This window comes from Genypterus blacodes, unplaced genomic scaffold, assembly GCF_046128005.1.
Source record: "Genypterus blacodes isolate CSIRO-AG114 ecotype Tasmania unplaced genomic scaffold, CSIRO-AGI_Gbla_v1 ptg000008l_1, whole genome shotgun sequence".
NCBI classification, from domain to species: Eukaryota; Metazoa; Chordata; class Actinopteri; order Ophidiiformes; family Ophidiidae; genus Genypterus; species Genypterus blacodes.
In genome coordinates, this window is record NW_027466822.1 from 3,905,814 (window position 1) to 3,922,169 (window position 16,356).

Genomic DNA, 16,356 nt, shown 5'->3' on the forward strand with positions numbered 1-16,356 from the left:
AGGACATTCAAAGGAGAAGACACGTAAAACTCAGTCATCCCTAAAGTCAAATGTCTATGTCTATGTTGTCCCCCATGTCTAACCCAAGCCCTAACCCTAACCCTTCCTCTTCAACATGTCACAACCCATGTCAAAGTTACAGACATAACCAATACTTCTGCCATGAAATTTAGATTAAGAGATTAAGATTAAGATTTTACATATCACACAAACACATGCATTACAGAGGGGATGCAGGGCAGCCATTTTTCGGCGCCCATGGAGCAGTGATGGCAATAGGTCTCACCACACCCAACCTCTTTGAGCTCAGTTGTAGGGCCATCACACACTTTGCTACTACCATAGCACATGACATCACATATCCACTCAACTGCCACCTCACTTCACTGGTAGGTCCCTGATGTGCAGAAGGACTCTCTATAACAAAAGTCTGGTACCTGCAGCCATAGGAGGCCTTAACAGAATAACCCGCTGAGGGAGTCTTGATCTCATTTAGTTTTGCCTGTTGTTGTTGGCCATTGTGTTGTACTTCATGCAATAATACTGTCTGCAATTGTTGTGTAAAATGTCCCCCCGGGCAATAATAAAGCCTGAAGTACAGTAAAAGTATGATCTATGAAACACATGGAAAACCCTCTATAAGCTACTTCACATGAAGTTTTACATTTAGTTTAATTGAAGAAATGGCACAGGGATCCATAAGGATCCTTTTTAAGGCTTATGGGACCTCGTAAGAGAATCCCAGGTAATGCAAAAAATAAAATAAAACTTACAAAAAGCAAACTAGTTCATTGGTAATTCCGCCGTAGTTCATGACATTTTGTATAATAGTTATATTGTCACTTGGCATTACACACAAGTGTATTTATAGAAACAGGTGGGTTCATGTATTGCTAACAGGTATTGTCACTCCTTCCTGTTTGATAGTGCATACTGTCAGACAGAAGCTTGTTATCCTTCCATTGTTTAGGCATATACACGTACGCAGACACACAACAGTGCTTGTGTGTCTGCGTGCATGAATCTGCCTTTTTTTATAAATACACTGTGGTTTGAGTGTTGTTTATAACTATGTTCATTCTTGGCGAAGCTCTGGACTAAGCTCTGTCATCAAGGTGGGGCTGGTTTAGTGTGTGTGTGCGCGCATGTGTTTTTGTGGGACAGTATGGGTGGAGTGTGTCCCACAGCTGGGTCTCATTTATCTCTATACAGATTACACAACCAGCTGAGGTTTGTCTGCTTTTTTAAATGGCGCTAATCTCTGTTGCCTTCCTCGCTGTATCACCAGCCCCCAGGCCCCCGAGCCGAAGACCCCAGAGGTCCCATGGCCGGAGACAGACTCGCCGGTCTTCCACTTGTCAGACCAATCCTTCGACAGTTTTGTAGAGGAACACTCCGCAGCCTTGATCATGTTCTACGCCCCCTGTAAGTTTAAAAAAAAAAACACACCGCCCAGAACTGCGGAACACTGCATGATGCAAGTTGAAAAAGAGTAGTGACTCCTGGGACACATCTGGGCGTTACAATGTTGGAAGTCTCTCTTGTGATGTGTAACATGAGTTTCACATTAATACCTAATTTGTAAAATGTTTCTTGCTCTTTCGGATTTCCTCATTCCACTGAAGCTGCTTTCAGACCAACATTTGGAAAAACTAAACCTGGGTTAGGAGTTGGAACTATGTGGTTACTTCAGCGAGGTCCAAATTTCAGCAATTAGCAACACATTAAGAGTTGAGTTGCTCAAACTTTTAAATGTTATAATGAGTAAGACACCACTGCATACATTTCATCACCTAGCAGACTTACTTCATACGAATGAATTCATAAGAATGCATCATGTGTATTCAGCAATACAGGAGAGAAATAATTATAACAAATAATAATGTGCTTGCTTTATGGAGAGAAATTAAGGATAAATTGAGGAAATCAATCAAGAAGTTCGATTCGAGAAGACCGTAAGGCACAGAAAGCCGTTCACGGACGGAGATTACATGAAACAATCATTTACTAAAATATCCTAGAATCTATCCTCGGAAAATCACATTTGTAAAACGCTGATCTGCCACTGATGTGGGAACACTGCTTTTTAATGTCACATCGCGCGTCACAAAATCGACATGCATTGTGGGAAATGTAGTGTATGGACAATGTACGCTTAAAAGCGGCATAAATCGTTTATTTTGCTCTCGCGGACCACATAAAATGGTGTGGTGGGCCGGATTCGGCCCACGGGCCTTAAGTTTGACACCTGTGAGTTAGATGATTAGTATTTCATAGGGTCTATATTGTTTCTACATGTTTAATTTAGTAATGTATAAATGTGACACCATTCTTTCCTCAACTTATTCTGGTCACACTTTAGTCACTGTGTCGTAATTTTACATCTTGCAAGGTTTCACCCGCTTTTTACTGAATTACATTACGGTCATTTTTTTTTTTACATTACATCATATGAATTATCAGAGCACTTACCCTGAAGTTCCTTAAATTTCATGAGTTACAAACATTCCTCAGTCCCTGAAAAGGTTTCTGAGGTACAAAAGGGAATTTTATCAGAGTAAAGTTACCCAGCAAAGACTGAAAATGCCAAACCAATCCTGAACAAGGTCACTTAAGAAATGTATTTTGTTTTTTATCACACACCACTGATCATTACCATGTTGCCATATGGTTCATATAAGCCTGTTTGTCATTAGTATAGAAGCCCTTATGGTGCATGAATAATGATTGCTGAGTGACCCACAGACTTTGTCAGTGGGTTACATTTTGTTCCAGACTGGTTGGCCTTGGTCGAGCTTGTTTCTGTGTGAGGGAGATTTAGCATGTTGACAAATGCATCGCACCGCTGTAAAATCATGCATATAAATTCATCCCATTTAGAAATGCATTTGCAATGCAACTGCCTCACAGAGACACAATCAGTCACGTCTTACCTCATTTCCAGCAGTTTCATTTTATTGGACACCTCTGCTACTGATGACATCAGCTGTTCCTGTTTTCTTCTGACTCCTCCCCCTGCACACATCTCAGCCTCTGTGCTTTCCATTTTGGAAGCAAAATTGCACCTGCTTTGGTGCAAATGTAAGTGATAATGGGTACAATAGAGAGGCAAGAAAAGATGTTTCACCTCTCATCCAAAAAGCCTAATTAAATTCCTTTTAATTTTTTTTGAGCAGGCACAGTGATGTGTGTTGCATTTTGTTCATTCTCTGACTCCTGACCCTCCACCCTCAGCAGAATCTGCAATATTGCTGTAAATTTAACCTACTCACACTCGCACACAAGGCCCTAGTGTGAAACAATCATTGCAAAGGGGACCGAGCACAGCACTATTTGGTTTTCTCTTTGATCACTTTGAGAGGTCAGACAAAGTCCCTTCTCTGGGTCTTAGTATGATTAGTATCATCACACACCACAGTGGCTCTGCGTTGTTTTTTGGAGTGAATTATAGCCTGCACCATGGCTGAATTGTCTGCGTAAGGAAAAAATTCTGACAAGAGCAATTTACCAGCGTTTTGTGCATACATGGCTCATACCTCATACCTCACACTCACATTTAATTGGTGATCAGATGTGACGAAACTCTCTAAGGAAACATGATTAACTCTCGTCGTTTGATGTCACCATAAATATTCAAAATCTGTTTTACCACCAAGAGATGGCTGACTGATATGTCTGTTCTCAGCAGCTATTTTAAGCCAAGCTTAAACAAGAGTGAGAAACCAGAATCATAGTAAACATTTGGACACCCTGATCAGATTAGGACGCCGATATACAGGATAAGCACTCATTCACTCTCTCAAGCCACTTCTTCTCTTACTTTGTATGCTCTGCAAGCATGAGAGCCTGATTTTTTTATTTGTCTCATTTGTTCTCAGGAGTTGATAACCACGTGCATGCACATGTGTCTATTGTTTCCTTCAGGGTGTGGCCACTGCAAGAAGATGAAGCCAGAGTATGATGAAGCTGCCGCAATACTCAACAAGGGCACAGATGTAAGTTGTATGTGTTTACGTGTGTCTACAGGTGTTTTCACATCTCACACTGATACATACAAAAAAATTGCATGTAAACTTCAATTGTAATCTGAGTGGTGTCCTGTTGTCTAAGCGTAAGGCTCTAGGCTGACATAGCTGTCTTGCTAGTTGTTCTGTCCCAGAACAGCCTCCTTTGTGTTTCTGATTTGTGTGGTATGTTGGTCACTTCTCCTCTCTCTCAGTCTGTCTTCTGTGGTAATCTGACACTCCCTGGGCTAGGGGCAGGGCCGGTCGACTCGTGACTGTAACAATTATCTCATCCATGAGCATCATCAGCTCAAGGCTTGGAACTTATCCTTGTGGCTTCTTTCCCTGCATCGGAGGTCAATGGGAAGAGCCAGTCCTTTTTCCAATATTGATAGACCTCGAGAGACCTCTTTCACCCTAGCCCCAAAGACCCACACAGTCTGTGTCATAGTTTAAAAGCACTGTAGCTTGTTCATTGTGGTTAAACATGAATGTTTCCGTACCTTTCAAAGCAAAGAGTGTACATAACAGGTCAATGGCAGTCAAGTTTCACAAATTACTGTACTTATGGCATTGACAAAAGCTCCATGTGCCTGTCTTTCTCTATTTCTTTCCAGAGTCCAGGTGTGTTAGCAGCAGTGGATACGACAGTACACAAGGCTGTGGGAGATCGTTTCAAGATATCCGGCTTCCCTACTGTCAAGTATTTTGAGAATGGCGAGGAGAAGTACACGCTGCCACATCTCAGGAGCAAAGACAAGATCATTGACTTTTTGCACAAGTGAGTCAGATCTTGGGCCCCCCTTTACTTTTCCACCAACATGGCATCAATGATCTGTGGTCACTTTTGTTCGGTTTTGTTAAAATAAACACCGTGGGAGTGTTAAGAAAAGTCTGACAACAAGTGCAGGAGAGAGTTTACTGTGAATCAGGTGTAAGGATGACAGAATTGGGATTTGGTTAATCAATGTTACACACCAATGAACCAATCAGCGGCAATTGTTTCGGCGTCTGGTGTATTTCCTCAATCGTCACCCCAGTGTCAGGCACAGGAACAGCAACACTGTTGAAGATGAACGACATGGTTGATATTATTCAACCATGTCGGCAGTAGCTCAGTCGGTAGGGATTCCGCTTGTGAGTCGGAGGGTCGCCGGTTCGAGTCCCGTATGGACCAAGTAATTGGACTGGTAGTTGGTGAGTTGCCAGTTTGCCTCAAGGGCACTGCCGAGGTGCCCCTGAGCAAGGCACCGAACCCTCAACTGTTCCAGGGCGCCAAATGTTAGATGCCCTGCAATAATTGGAAGTCGCTTTGGATAAAAGCGTCTGCTAAATGACTGTAATGTAATGTAACTATTGAAGCTACAGACAGAACTAAACAACACTGGTAACAAACACTCCTCTTAACTGTGGCTATTCATTCAGCGTTAACACGCATAAATACTGTTGTACATGTACTACTGAATTTCAGGCGGGCGTGACCAGCCTTGCTCACAATTTCAGCTGCTGGTACTTCGCGGCACTTCCGCCTTCAGTTTGCTCCACTTTAAATATTGTTCTCAGCCCTCAGCCTCCTCCTCCACCAGAGCAGTCTTGGGATGAGAAGCCCACCAGCGTGAGCCATCTTGGATCAGGGGACTTTCGAGAGGCACTGAAGAAGAAGAAACATGCTCTGGTCATGTTCTATGCTCCCTGTAAGAATTATGTTCATACAAACTCACCTTAGGTACATTGCTCATTCAGAATTGTTTCATATTTTGACCAAAATATTAAGTTTCGGTGACATGCCGAGCACTTCATTATTTGGTTTACCAAATATTTGGTGACCTGAAGTTCTTTTATCTACCTTTGTTGAACACACTTATTGTAAGTTGCTTTGGATAAAAGCGTCTGCTAAATGACCGTAATGTAATGTAATGTTTATGCTATGGGGACACTAGGGCAGTGTTTTTCAACCTTTTTTGAGCCAAGGCACATTTTTACATGACAAAAATCCTGAGTCACACCACCAAACCTTTTGTTGCGGGGGGGAGTGCGCGCTTCAAAATTTGCGATCTGCCGGTCTGGCCCGCCTGGCCCGGACTGGGAGGTTGGATAGTTGGATAATTGGATAATTTCCCACGGCACAACTGACGATCTCACGGCACACCGGTTGAAAAACACTGCACTAGGGAATGATTCAGATAACTGAGAATAGATAAATAAAGACAATTTTGTCTTTATTTATCTATTCTCAGTTATCTGAATTCCCATGGACATGGGAAACATGGACATCTGACTCAATGCATACACTTGAAGGTGGAACCAAAAAAACTTGGAACACAGTGATTAGACTAGATAAAATAATTATTTCATTTAGTGGAATTGCTTTTCCAGTGCTTTACACAGTAACAGTAAACATAAACAATACCAAACAAGACATGAGGATCACATCAACAAAACAAAAAAGAGGTGTAGCTGCTGGTTCTACTTGGACAGGGGGTAGCGAGTGTGTGTTTCTATGTTCTTTGTAATATCATTGTCAAAATCCTATACACAATATATTCTTTAATTACAATTGTCTTCAGCCATGGATTCAGAAGTAAATGAGCAGCAACAACAACTGATCTTGTTGTCTTGCCAATTTCCCATTCCCAACAACAGCTGCAGTAATGGTTTGTTTGCAGTGAACAAGATACTGTATATAGGATGAAATGGTAGCCTCAAACAATAGCTTTGTATTTTCAGCCATGGATTCAGAAGTAAATGAGCAGCACCTACACAGTATTACACTTCATCAGCAAAAATCATATACATATTTAGATTTTGTCTTCATCTACAATATGTGAACCTGTGGACTATAAATGTGATGCATAATCAAAGTAAGCAGTGACATACGTATATAGCAGTATGCATGTCTGCTGAGGAGAGCAATGAAGATTTACTGAAGCTATAAAAGATGAAATACGAGGAAACCATCTAATGTGGGTAAACACAAGCATATTGTTATGCTTTATGTTTTATGCATGTGTGTGCAGGCAGAGTAAATGATGAATGGAAGAGCTCTTGCTCAGCTCTGTGAATGTTTGAGTAAGCAACCGTTATGTTTATGTGACATTAGCACCCGTTTAATGCCCTTTTGCACGTGTGGCTGGATAATGTGCCATAATGTCTGTTGATGAGGTGTATTAAGGTTCCATCTGTGCTGTTTCTTTGTCCAGGGTGTCCACACTGTAAAAACGCTGTCCCCCACTTCACTGCTGCAGCTGATCTCTTTAAAGAGGACAGAAAGGTTAGTGCGGCCATTTCTCAAAAACACACACTTGAGTTGTACTTCCCTCCAATATGCTTTGCTTGTCTTACCACTTACCGTTGGTGCTCACATGCTTACATTTGTGCGCACATGTTGACATGTCTCATATCATTTCATTATGAATGTATGATGAAAGAATGCCACTATTGTCTTTCTTGTCCACTATAAGTCTCTTTAGTGGAGAAATTTGGTTTGTGTTTGTCTTAGATTGTTTATGCTGCTGTGGACTGTACAAAAGGTCAGAGCCACGAGCTCTGCAAGCAGGAAGGTGTGGAAGGCTACCCAACCTTCAACTACTACAACTACGGCAAGTTTGTGGAACGATACAACGGAGATCGTGGGGTAAGTTGTGCTGCCAGTCTCACCTTAATTTCTGTCACTTATTGCCTTGTAAATGATAACGTTCAGTGTAACCACACAGAATCCTGTTCTTACTTGTAAGCTCGCATGCAACATCACTCGTGGTTTAGGTCTTTGATTTTCTCCGCAAAGCATACATATGCCAAATTAAGGTCTCAGCTTAAAGGTCCCAGGTAGATGTTGTACCTTTCAAATATTACTTTCAGAAGGACATCTTGCCAGGCTGAAGACAGTAATTAAGTAAGAATTGCCATATAGCAGTAAAATAGATGTGCGAAGTGAGCCATCTTCATGACATTGTTATCAGCGCAGTGCAAGTTTAAAAGCCAGCATCTGTGATGGTATGGGGGTGTGTTAGTGCCCATGGCATGGGTAACTTGCACATCTTTGAAGGTACCATTAATGCTGAAAGGTACATACAGGTTTTGGAGCAACATATGCTGCCATCCAAGCAACGCAAGAATGGGAAAGAATTCCACCTACACAGCTTCAACAATTAGTGGCCTCAGTTCCCAAACGCTTATTGAGTGTTGTTAAAAGGAAAGGTGATGTAAAACTGAGGTAATCCTGCCCCTGTCCCAGCTTTTTTGGAACGTGTTGCAGGCATCAAATTTAAAAGTAGTGAATATTTGCAAAAAACAATACAGTTTATCAGTTTGAACATTAAATATCTTGTCTTTGTAGTGTATTCAATTGAATATAGGTTGAAAAGGATTTGCTAATCATTGTATTCCGTTTTTATTTACCTTTTACACAACGCCCCAACTTCATTGGAACTGGGGTTTGTACTTAAACCACATCTTCGATATCTTTTGGGTGGACACGGATATATTCCCAGACTTGATGGGGTATTCCTCCAGTGATTCAGCGGACAATGAATTATACAAGTGCCTTTAAACCTCAAGCTACACATTTTAAAGCTTGACTTAAAGGCCTGTCAGTAGATGTACTCTTGTTGCCCAGTATTGGTATACATTTTGGTCGATCTGATACCAGTTATTGCTGTCACAGATTTCTAGGAATGCAAAGGTGAGGACTCAATTGCAGTGCACAACTAGCATTCTAATAATTCTAATAACAAAAGTCAACAGTCAAAGGTAAATCCAAGTGTCTAAAAGATAATCCACAGAGGGATCAGATGTCAGGAAATTACTCAGGAAACACTGGATAGTCATCACAATGAACAAAGAGTAGTACAGGTATCCGTCAGGAATCCAACAAGGAGAAAAACAAGAAATCGGGGACATCTCAGGCGCTAACAAGAATCGAGGAACATGACAGGATACAGCACAAGAGCGCTAGACAACAAATAAACGAAAAAAAAACACAACTGGTTCAGAGCAATGTAAAACTGGGTATAAATACTATTGGAATAAACAGGAATGCAGATCAGGAGGTGAATGGAACAAAAGGAAACATGTGAAATCAAGAAGGGAGGGACAGGCAATCAAGAGAGCAGGAAGTCAAGTGTACAGAAATGAGGGAGAACAAAATAAGAGGAAACGGAGGATCCATCATCATGAAGGTAGTCTAATGTTTACTTGCAGCAACATGATGATCGAAACACATTTATGAAAATTAATGGCCCAATACATCTCAATAAACCACAGGCTTTTACTTCTCAAATGTTTTATTTAAATACCGCATTATTACACAGATGACTCAATGTGCTTTACCTGAGGCATTAAATACTTTGATATTTCAGGCTCTTAATGACACTTGAACATACCTATCTCTCTATCTCAACAGGAGACAGGATTTATAGGTTTCATGCGCAGCCTAAGAGGACGCGATCAAGAGAAGATTGTCAAGAGGAAGGAGGAGCTTTGAGGGCAGCCTGCCGGGAGGGGGGCGTTGCATTGTCTTTGCACTGTGACCCTTGGCCCTGGCAAGGGCCCTATCAGCACTGATGTGGGAGACTTGATAACCTCAAAGAAAGGCTATTTTTTATATCATTGTAGTTACATTGGGATAATATCACCAGTGGTATTATTACAATGTGATCACAATGGTAAGTCAGCCCGTCCATTCGAGACCTCTTTTTCATGGAAACTATGATGGGCAAACCAACCACAGCTGATTTTGCCCAAACACTGTGACTGTATATGTGAGAAGCTACGCTCACTACTTTATCTATGCAATACTGACTCTGTCTTTTAGGGGGATGTGTGAGTAATGGTAATGGACACCCATGGTGGTGGGTGCTAACACGAATTAGTCAGAGACTGAACTCTCAAACACAACAAAGGGGTCATAATCCAGGCTCACCATGCTCTTGTCCCCAGGAGAGAGAAATGCTGATTATCGATATACACTGTTTTGTTACAATATTTTTGTACAGCACCATCATGTCCACAACCATCCAGAAAATTTCCTTCCCATTCTCACAGATCAGGTGGGTCCCAGCTCTGTCTGAGAAAGCCTAAAGTCACATTTTGGAGAAAATGAAGTTGCTACTATAGAAATTAGGTAGCAAATTGATCCCTATCGGGATTTGTGTTTTGTTCAAATGACAGATTTTTTCTTTGCTTAAAACTGTGGCCTTAAAAAGTATTTTTCAGTAGAATTGCAGAAATCTTAAGTGATATGAGTCTGGAAAGTATGATGTGGCATTGATTTGGACATTTAATGCCAAAAATTTGTGTGCACTGCTCTCATAATATTTACTTGCTTCATTCATTTCTGAAGCATATTCATGTCAGAGAGAGAACCATAGCATATCATTGCCGATCAGATTTTTTGAGGGTATCAAGCAAGAATTAGGCTAATGTTTTAGTTGCAATCCCCGCTTTCTGCCGTCTGCTTCAGACTCTTCCATTAACTACTTAAAGTAGTCCATGGCTTCTATCCTTTGCTCAACATAGCAGCCTTTGGGTACGGGTAAAATTTCTATCTAACATCAGTTTCATTTATGTTTTGCTCATTCCACTGATCACTGTTTCCTATGTCCTTATTTCAATACCAAATGCATCTCCAGATTTACGACGTTTCATTTTATCCAACAAAAATGTATCCACCTCAAATGAGCATACAATCTTTTTAGTGCATTTTTCAAAAATTTATTAGATGTTTCTAGCGACCATTTTCATTTGAATGTCTTAGATTTCTCTGTTTCCATCCAACAATTTTTATGCAAATACTGTCTCCCTGCTGTGTCGAGTCTGATGTGGCCTGGAATGGATCTGGCTTGGGTAAGACAGACAGACAGCGCTCTCCCATGCATTCCATGACTTCCTACTAAATCCAAGGTGTAACTAAGTTCCTTGAAGTTCCCACCTCTCTTCCCACTCTCTTAGAGCATTGATAACATCATTACCTGTGTGGTCATTCAATTCTGTGTATTGAACTTCAGTGCTTGGGCCACTATATATATCTAAAGGCTTATCTGTAGGTGAGCTTGTGCACCATTACTCAACACTTTGGTGTCTTTCACCGTGAATAAGGTTCTCAGGGATAGTGAAACACAATGAAAGGGAAATTGTTTTTCTAATCGGCATTCCAGCTGCATAAATTTGAGCCCTTCGGTCACCAAATTAATTGTTTACAATTTTTACATTTGTATCCCCAGAAAACAATGAATTGTCCGCTGTGTTTTCTCATGAAAGGGTTTATGAAATGTGTTTGGAGCATATCTTGATGAACATTGTAATTCTAAAGGGACTTGTCTCAGATATTCTAGCTGGCACCAAACACTGTTTATGTGTTTGTTTCTTTATTGTTCAATGTCACATGGATCACGGAAGCAGTTTGAAAGTGTGCTTTATGGCATTAGGTGTTGATATATCGTAGTGGCTAAGTGTTCAGTCTACTCTTGTGGGGATGTTTGTTTTGTTTACTCTGTCCATATGTTCTCTATAGGTCCTCCAAAGTGATATCATGTTTCATCAATAATTAAAATACCACCTCTGTCTGATCCCAAAGCTGTCCAAGTTGTTTGGGAATTTGTACCATTTATGCCAAGAAGACATTGTTGCCTTTGTTGATTTTTCTTTGCCCAGCCATATGTACAGTGTCCCCCCACAGTAAGGTTGTGTGAGAAAAAATAAAATAAAATCAAACATTTATAAATTTGACACTGTAATTATATCTCGATTTTCTTGTGTTGCTCCAAATATGCAAATTATGCCTCTTCATTCTCCACTGTTTAAAAACCAACACATGCATTACAATCAGTTCTCTTGCAAGGTTTCTATAGTCCACTCAAGTCAATTTTATTAGTATCGCCCAATATCACATACAAAGGGGTTTACAGGCCCACAAAAGGAAAATTCCCGAATGTGGCTGCTGAATGTTAGGTCCCTGTCAAATGTGACGCCCAGATTCTTGCAGTTGTGGAGCATCGGATAGGACAGTTGTCAAAGTTAACTAAAAGGTTCTGAAATGTTACACTCTGCTACTTTGGCCCTAAGATCAGCATTTCAGTGTTATTGACATTAAGAAGCAGCAAATGTTTTGCCGTCCAGCTTTTATCTGCCAGAAGGCAGGACTACAGGTTGGATATCCCAGAATGATCGTTGGGATTTATGGGAACACACAATTGAGAATTATCCACACATACTTAAAATCTATGCCAAACTGGCGAATTATGTTTCCAAGTGGGAGCATAAAAATTGAAAAGACTAATAGGCCCAATACAGAACCCTGTTTAAAAAAAACTACTTTACACAGGGTAGGGAGGCAAATGGGTATTATTTAGCAAAACAAAGTGGAATCTATATGTTAGGGACAATCTAAACCAGGAAAGTGCGAGACCACGAATACTACTACTACTGTGATTTTCAAGACAATAATGCCAAATATTGTAATCCACTTGGTCAAAGATTGCACTTAAATCGAGTAGAATTATGAGAAATAGCCCAGCTATAGCTCCCTAGAAATGTTTCAATCTCGCCTAAAGATGCCACTATTTTCAGTGCATCCGTCTGCTAAATGTGCAGGAAGTGATTAGCCAACCCAGGTTTAGCTCAGGGCTCAGATAGACTGTCCAATCTTGGTCAGTGGTAGTGTGAGTGTAGTAAGAGAAATCCAATTACATTTACAAGCAGAAGTCTGCCTGAAGGTTTGGTCAGAGCACTGAGGAGTGACTTTGAGACTGATGTTATTCAGTTTTGTCTCTGGGTCACTCTTTTATTTATGATTAAGTGCTCTTGGTAGGATGCATGCAGTGTTGAGCTATAGCAGCCTGATTAATGCCCGCGAGCACAGGCGCAAACTCAATCCCAATTTCACTTCAAAGGATTTTAAGGCAGATGGAGCAAGTTTTCATGGAGAGTAGCATTACTTACAAAAGTGACTTCCTGTCCAGTTACTTTGTGCTTGTTGTAGTTGCAACAGGTTACTTAGATCAAGTTGGCTATTATAGGCAGCATGACATCATGGGTCGCCTATGATTGTTTTCTAAATTGTCTTTTTTCTTTCTCATTTGTCTAGGTATCTAACTTATTACAAGTTATGCTCTTAGCTGTTGGTTTTGGAAGAAAATGCACTTACAATTTCTTGTGACCTGAAGTTCTTTTGCCTACCTATGTTGAACACACTAATTGGAAGTCTGCTAAATGACTGTAATGTAATAGGTCGGGGGCGACACTTGATCATTGATGGTTGGAAAAGGGGGTCGATGGGTGGTCTTGCAACTGGGTGTCTATTGTGGAGGATCCTGGTAAATTGAGTAAACAGAGAACATTGTCAAGATGAAGACATTGGAACAAAGTGATCCAAAGAGACCAACAGACTCCCAACTATCTGCTTGGGAGAGATAAGATTTTTTTGTTTTAGATCTTTTCTCATGAGGCAGTCATCAAATGATTTACATCCCATACTGGAAGATCTATATGCTCACATTTAGTTGATTAGAGCTGTCAGTCAAGAGCATCATCCCTTTTATGATCACTGACTAAAATTGGTAAATTATAGGGCGATCCATCCAGTCTCAAAATGAAAAAGTGAAATGCTCATTTCTAATTGCCTGCTGACATTAACAATGGAACATTGTTTCATGCTTATAGGTGCAAAACAATAGATATTTGTGTAAATTAGTGCATTGTGGAGTCAGACTGATCAATTGTCTGTGGTCATGGTTGATATGACCTTTAGTGTGCAAACAAAAGGACCTTCACATATTAAGACTAAGACCAGTCACCGTCTGTTCTGTTTCTCAAATGTGTTAAAGACCCTTAAGCCACTGCCCTTTTGTTGTTTTTTTTAAACATGCTGTATAATGAATTTTACAATAATAAATATATCAAAATATGGTCATTCTATTCTCAGCACACTAACAGAGTTATGACAGATGTTTCTTTTCAAACAATGGATAAAACACATTTTCAGGTGTTGCGAGCAATTCAGGATTTCTATGAAAGATATGGCAAAATTGGAAAACATATTAAAAAATCAATTCAAATCTCTCTTGGCAACAAAACAACTCTTGTCACTCTTGTCTTAATAACACATGCTTGTACGAATCCATGCTGACAACTTCTGATCTATTTAAGTCTTTTTTAATACAGTGTACTTAATTCCCAATGATGTATTTGCTGATTTTTACTTATTTTCCTGGTTTTCAATATGCAATTTTCTAAATGTCCAGCAAGTGGCAGCATTACATTGATAGTACAGGCATACACACCATTTGTGCAAATGAACTACATGTGCTGTGTATGCCATCACATTCTTGAAAAATAAAGACACCTGTTCTGACACAAAGCTGACTATTGGAATAAATTCAAATAAACACTTAGTCCAGCTACACTGTTGGTAAAGCTATTTTGTTTGCAAAAACCTAACACTCCTAACACACTTACTAACCATTAATTTTGTACTTGACTATCAACATAACAATTAACCATTTAATTACTCCAACAGTGGAGACCACCCCTAGAAAAGACATTCCCACCAGCATTTAGGTCATACATAGATACTTTGGATAAAAGCTCTGTATAAGTAACAGAAAGCAGAGTGCAAAGGGTCAATGGGAGAGTTCACTACTTCTGATGTGAGATTGATTTGATTGAATTGCCCTAATTGAATAGAATTGGGTTTGATTAATTTCCTCTCCAATTAATCAATTACTTTACTCATTGGGAGGGGGTGCCACAAAAAACAAGTGCAAACAATTATTGCTTTAGTTCTCAAACTCAACTTCCCTGGGGGCCGCTGGAGGTAGAGTCTGGGTGAGGCTGGGCAAGGCTGGGCGAGTATTTCACAAAAAAGGGTTTCAAGTATTCCAAAAAAAATACTCTTAAGGCGGGCTTTCCATTGTGATATATTTACATGTTTTTATCCCAATACATGAGTATTTGGCAACTTATTTAGTATGCCCTTTCTATATATTCTGAGAGGGATTTGAAAACTTTATCATTGTTCATAGCTCTTTTGAGAACTATTTTTTCTTATCATTATTAAATTTATCAATCGTCTTCTCTCTCAGGTGTGTATACCTTTCACATTCATAAATATAGTGATCTAGATTTTCCTCTTTTTCTTTACATCCTACACATCCTTCTGTCTTTACCAAATCCCTCTGGATGCCATTGAGCTAACTCAAGTGTCCATGTTACTCCACCTGTCTTAACTCTTAACATCAAGTGCACTCTCATGTTTTATACCTTTTAATTTCTTGCTCTTTTTGATTAATTAATTGTTCTCTGTAAATTTGTTATCTTTTGCGATTGCACATATCTGTCCTTTTTGCTTCTCTTTATTTTCTCTTGTTATAATAATCTATAACTTCTTCTTTATAATAATCAGGTTCTAACCACCATTTGGCTTTTGTTCTTGCCGCCCATCTCATGCTATTTGCTATCCATGTAATTCTTATCCCTTTCCTATTGCAACACTCTGCTGTCTTTATAAGGTCACTGATTACTCTTGTTGAGTCCTTTGTACCTTGCACTGGGTGGCAGGATATATTTTCCTTCCACTTGGTGTTACTCCGGAATAGTGATGGGCATTTTGGCTCTTTTTCGAGAGCCGGTTCTTTTGGCTCGGCTCACTAAAAAGAGCCGGCTCTTTCGGCTCCCGAGTGGCTCCTCAGATTTTTTGCGCTTCACAATTTGTTGGTGACTTTGCTTTTTTCTATCATGCACTTGTCGGTGAAGATCACGGACAATCAGGAGCTGGCTCCCGTCGCTTCACTTCACTTCAAAGTTCGCGACCGACCAATCAATACTCCGGAATCACGTTTCAACCAAGTGACTAACGTTGCTAATTCACGTTGGCTAACTTGTCAAAAAACACCACTGTGCCTGAGCTATGGTAGCCCATAAGTGATAAGTAAATATAAAACGCCCAGGGCAACGACTCGCGCAACGACCCGGCAAAAACGCACAGGCCGCAATAACACTAAACTTCGATGTCAAGTAGGGGGCAACAAAATATCGTCCTGCGGGCCGCGAGTTTGAGACCCCTGTCCTACATAGTTAATGTCCAATCCAATAGTTTCCAATTGTAGTGCATGGAAACCTTAACAGTTTGCAATATGTTTTGTTGTTGCACACTTTGCTATTTGGCTGCATGCATTTGTGTAAATTTGTATTTGTATACTGAAGAAAACACAGATGAAATACAGGCTCTGCCAAAGCAATGGCACAAGTTGTTGCACCATTTTTCTGTATTCACTGGAGTACAAGGGCAATTCACACCTCATTGCAAAATAATTATCCTGCCATAACTGTTTTCCTGTTCTAATGAAAAATTCATGGA

General features: G+C 40.2%; 1 protein-coding gene across 1 annotated transcript in view; it reads left to right on the forward strand.

The window, feature by feature from the left end:
• Positions 1 to 11,729, forward strand: part of pdia5 (protein disulfide isomerase family A, member 5) — a 38,918-nt gene extending 27,189 nt beyond the window's left edge. Inside the window, exons 11-17 of the mRNA XM_076156673.1 lie at positions 1,289 to 1,425; positions 3,925 to 3,995; positions 4,622 to 4,785; positions 5,568 to 5,698; positions 7,205 to 7,275; positions 7,504 to 7,638; positions 9,406 to 11,729. Of these exons, the coding sequence (XP_076012788.1) occupies positions 1,289 to 1,425; positions 3,925 to 3,995; positions 4,622 to 4,785; positions 5,568 to 5,698; positions 7,205 to 7,275; positions 7,504 to 7,638; positions 9,406 to 9,486 (790 nt within the window). The 3' untranslated portion in view covers positions 9,487 to 11,729. The remainder of the gene's footprint in view (positions 1 to 1,288; positions 1,426 to 3,924; positions 3,996 to 4,621; positions 4,786 to 5,567; positions 5,699 to 7,204; positions 7,276 to 7,503; positions 7,639 to 9,405) is intronic.
• Positions 11,730 to 16,356: the final 4,627 nt, after the last annotated feature.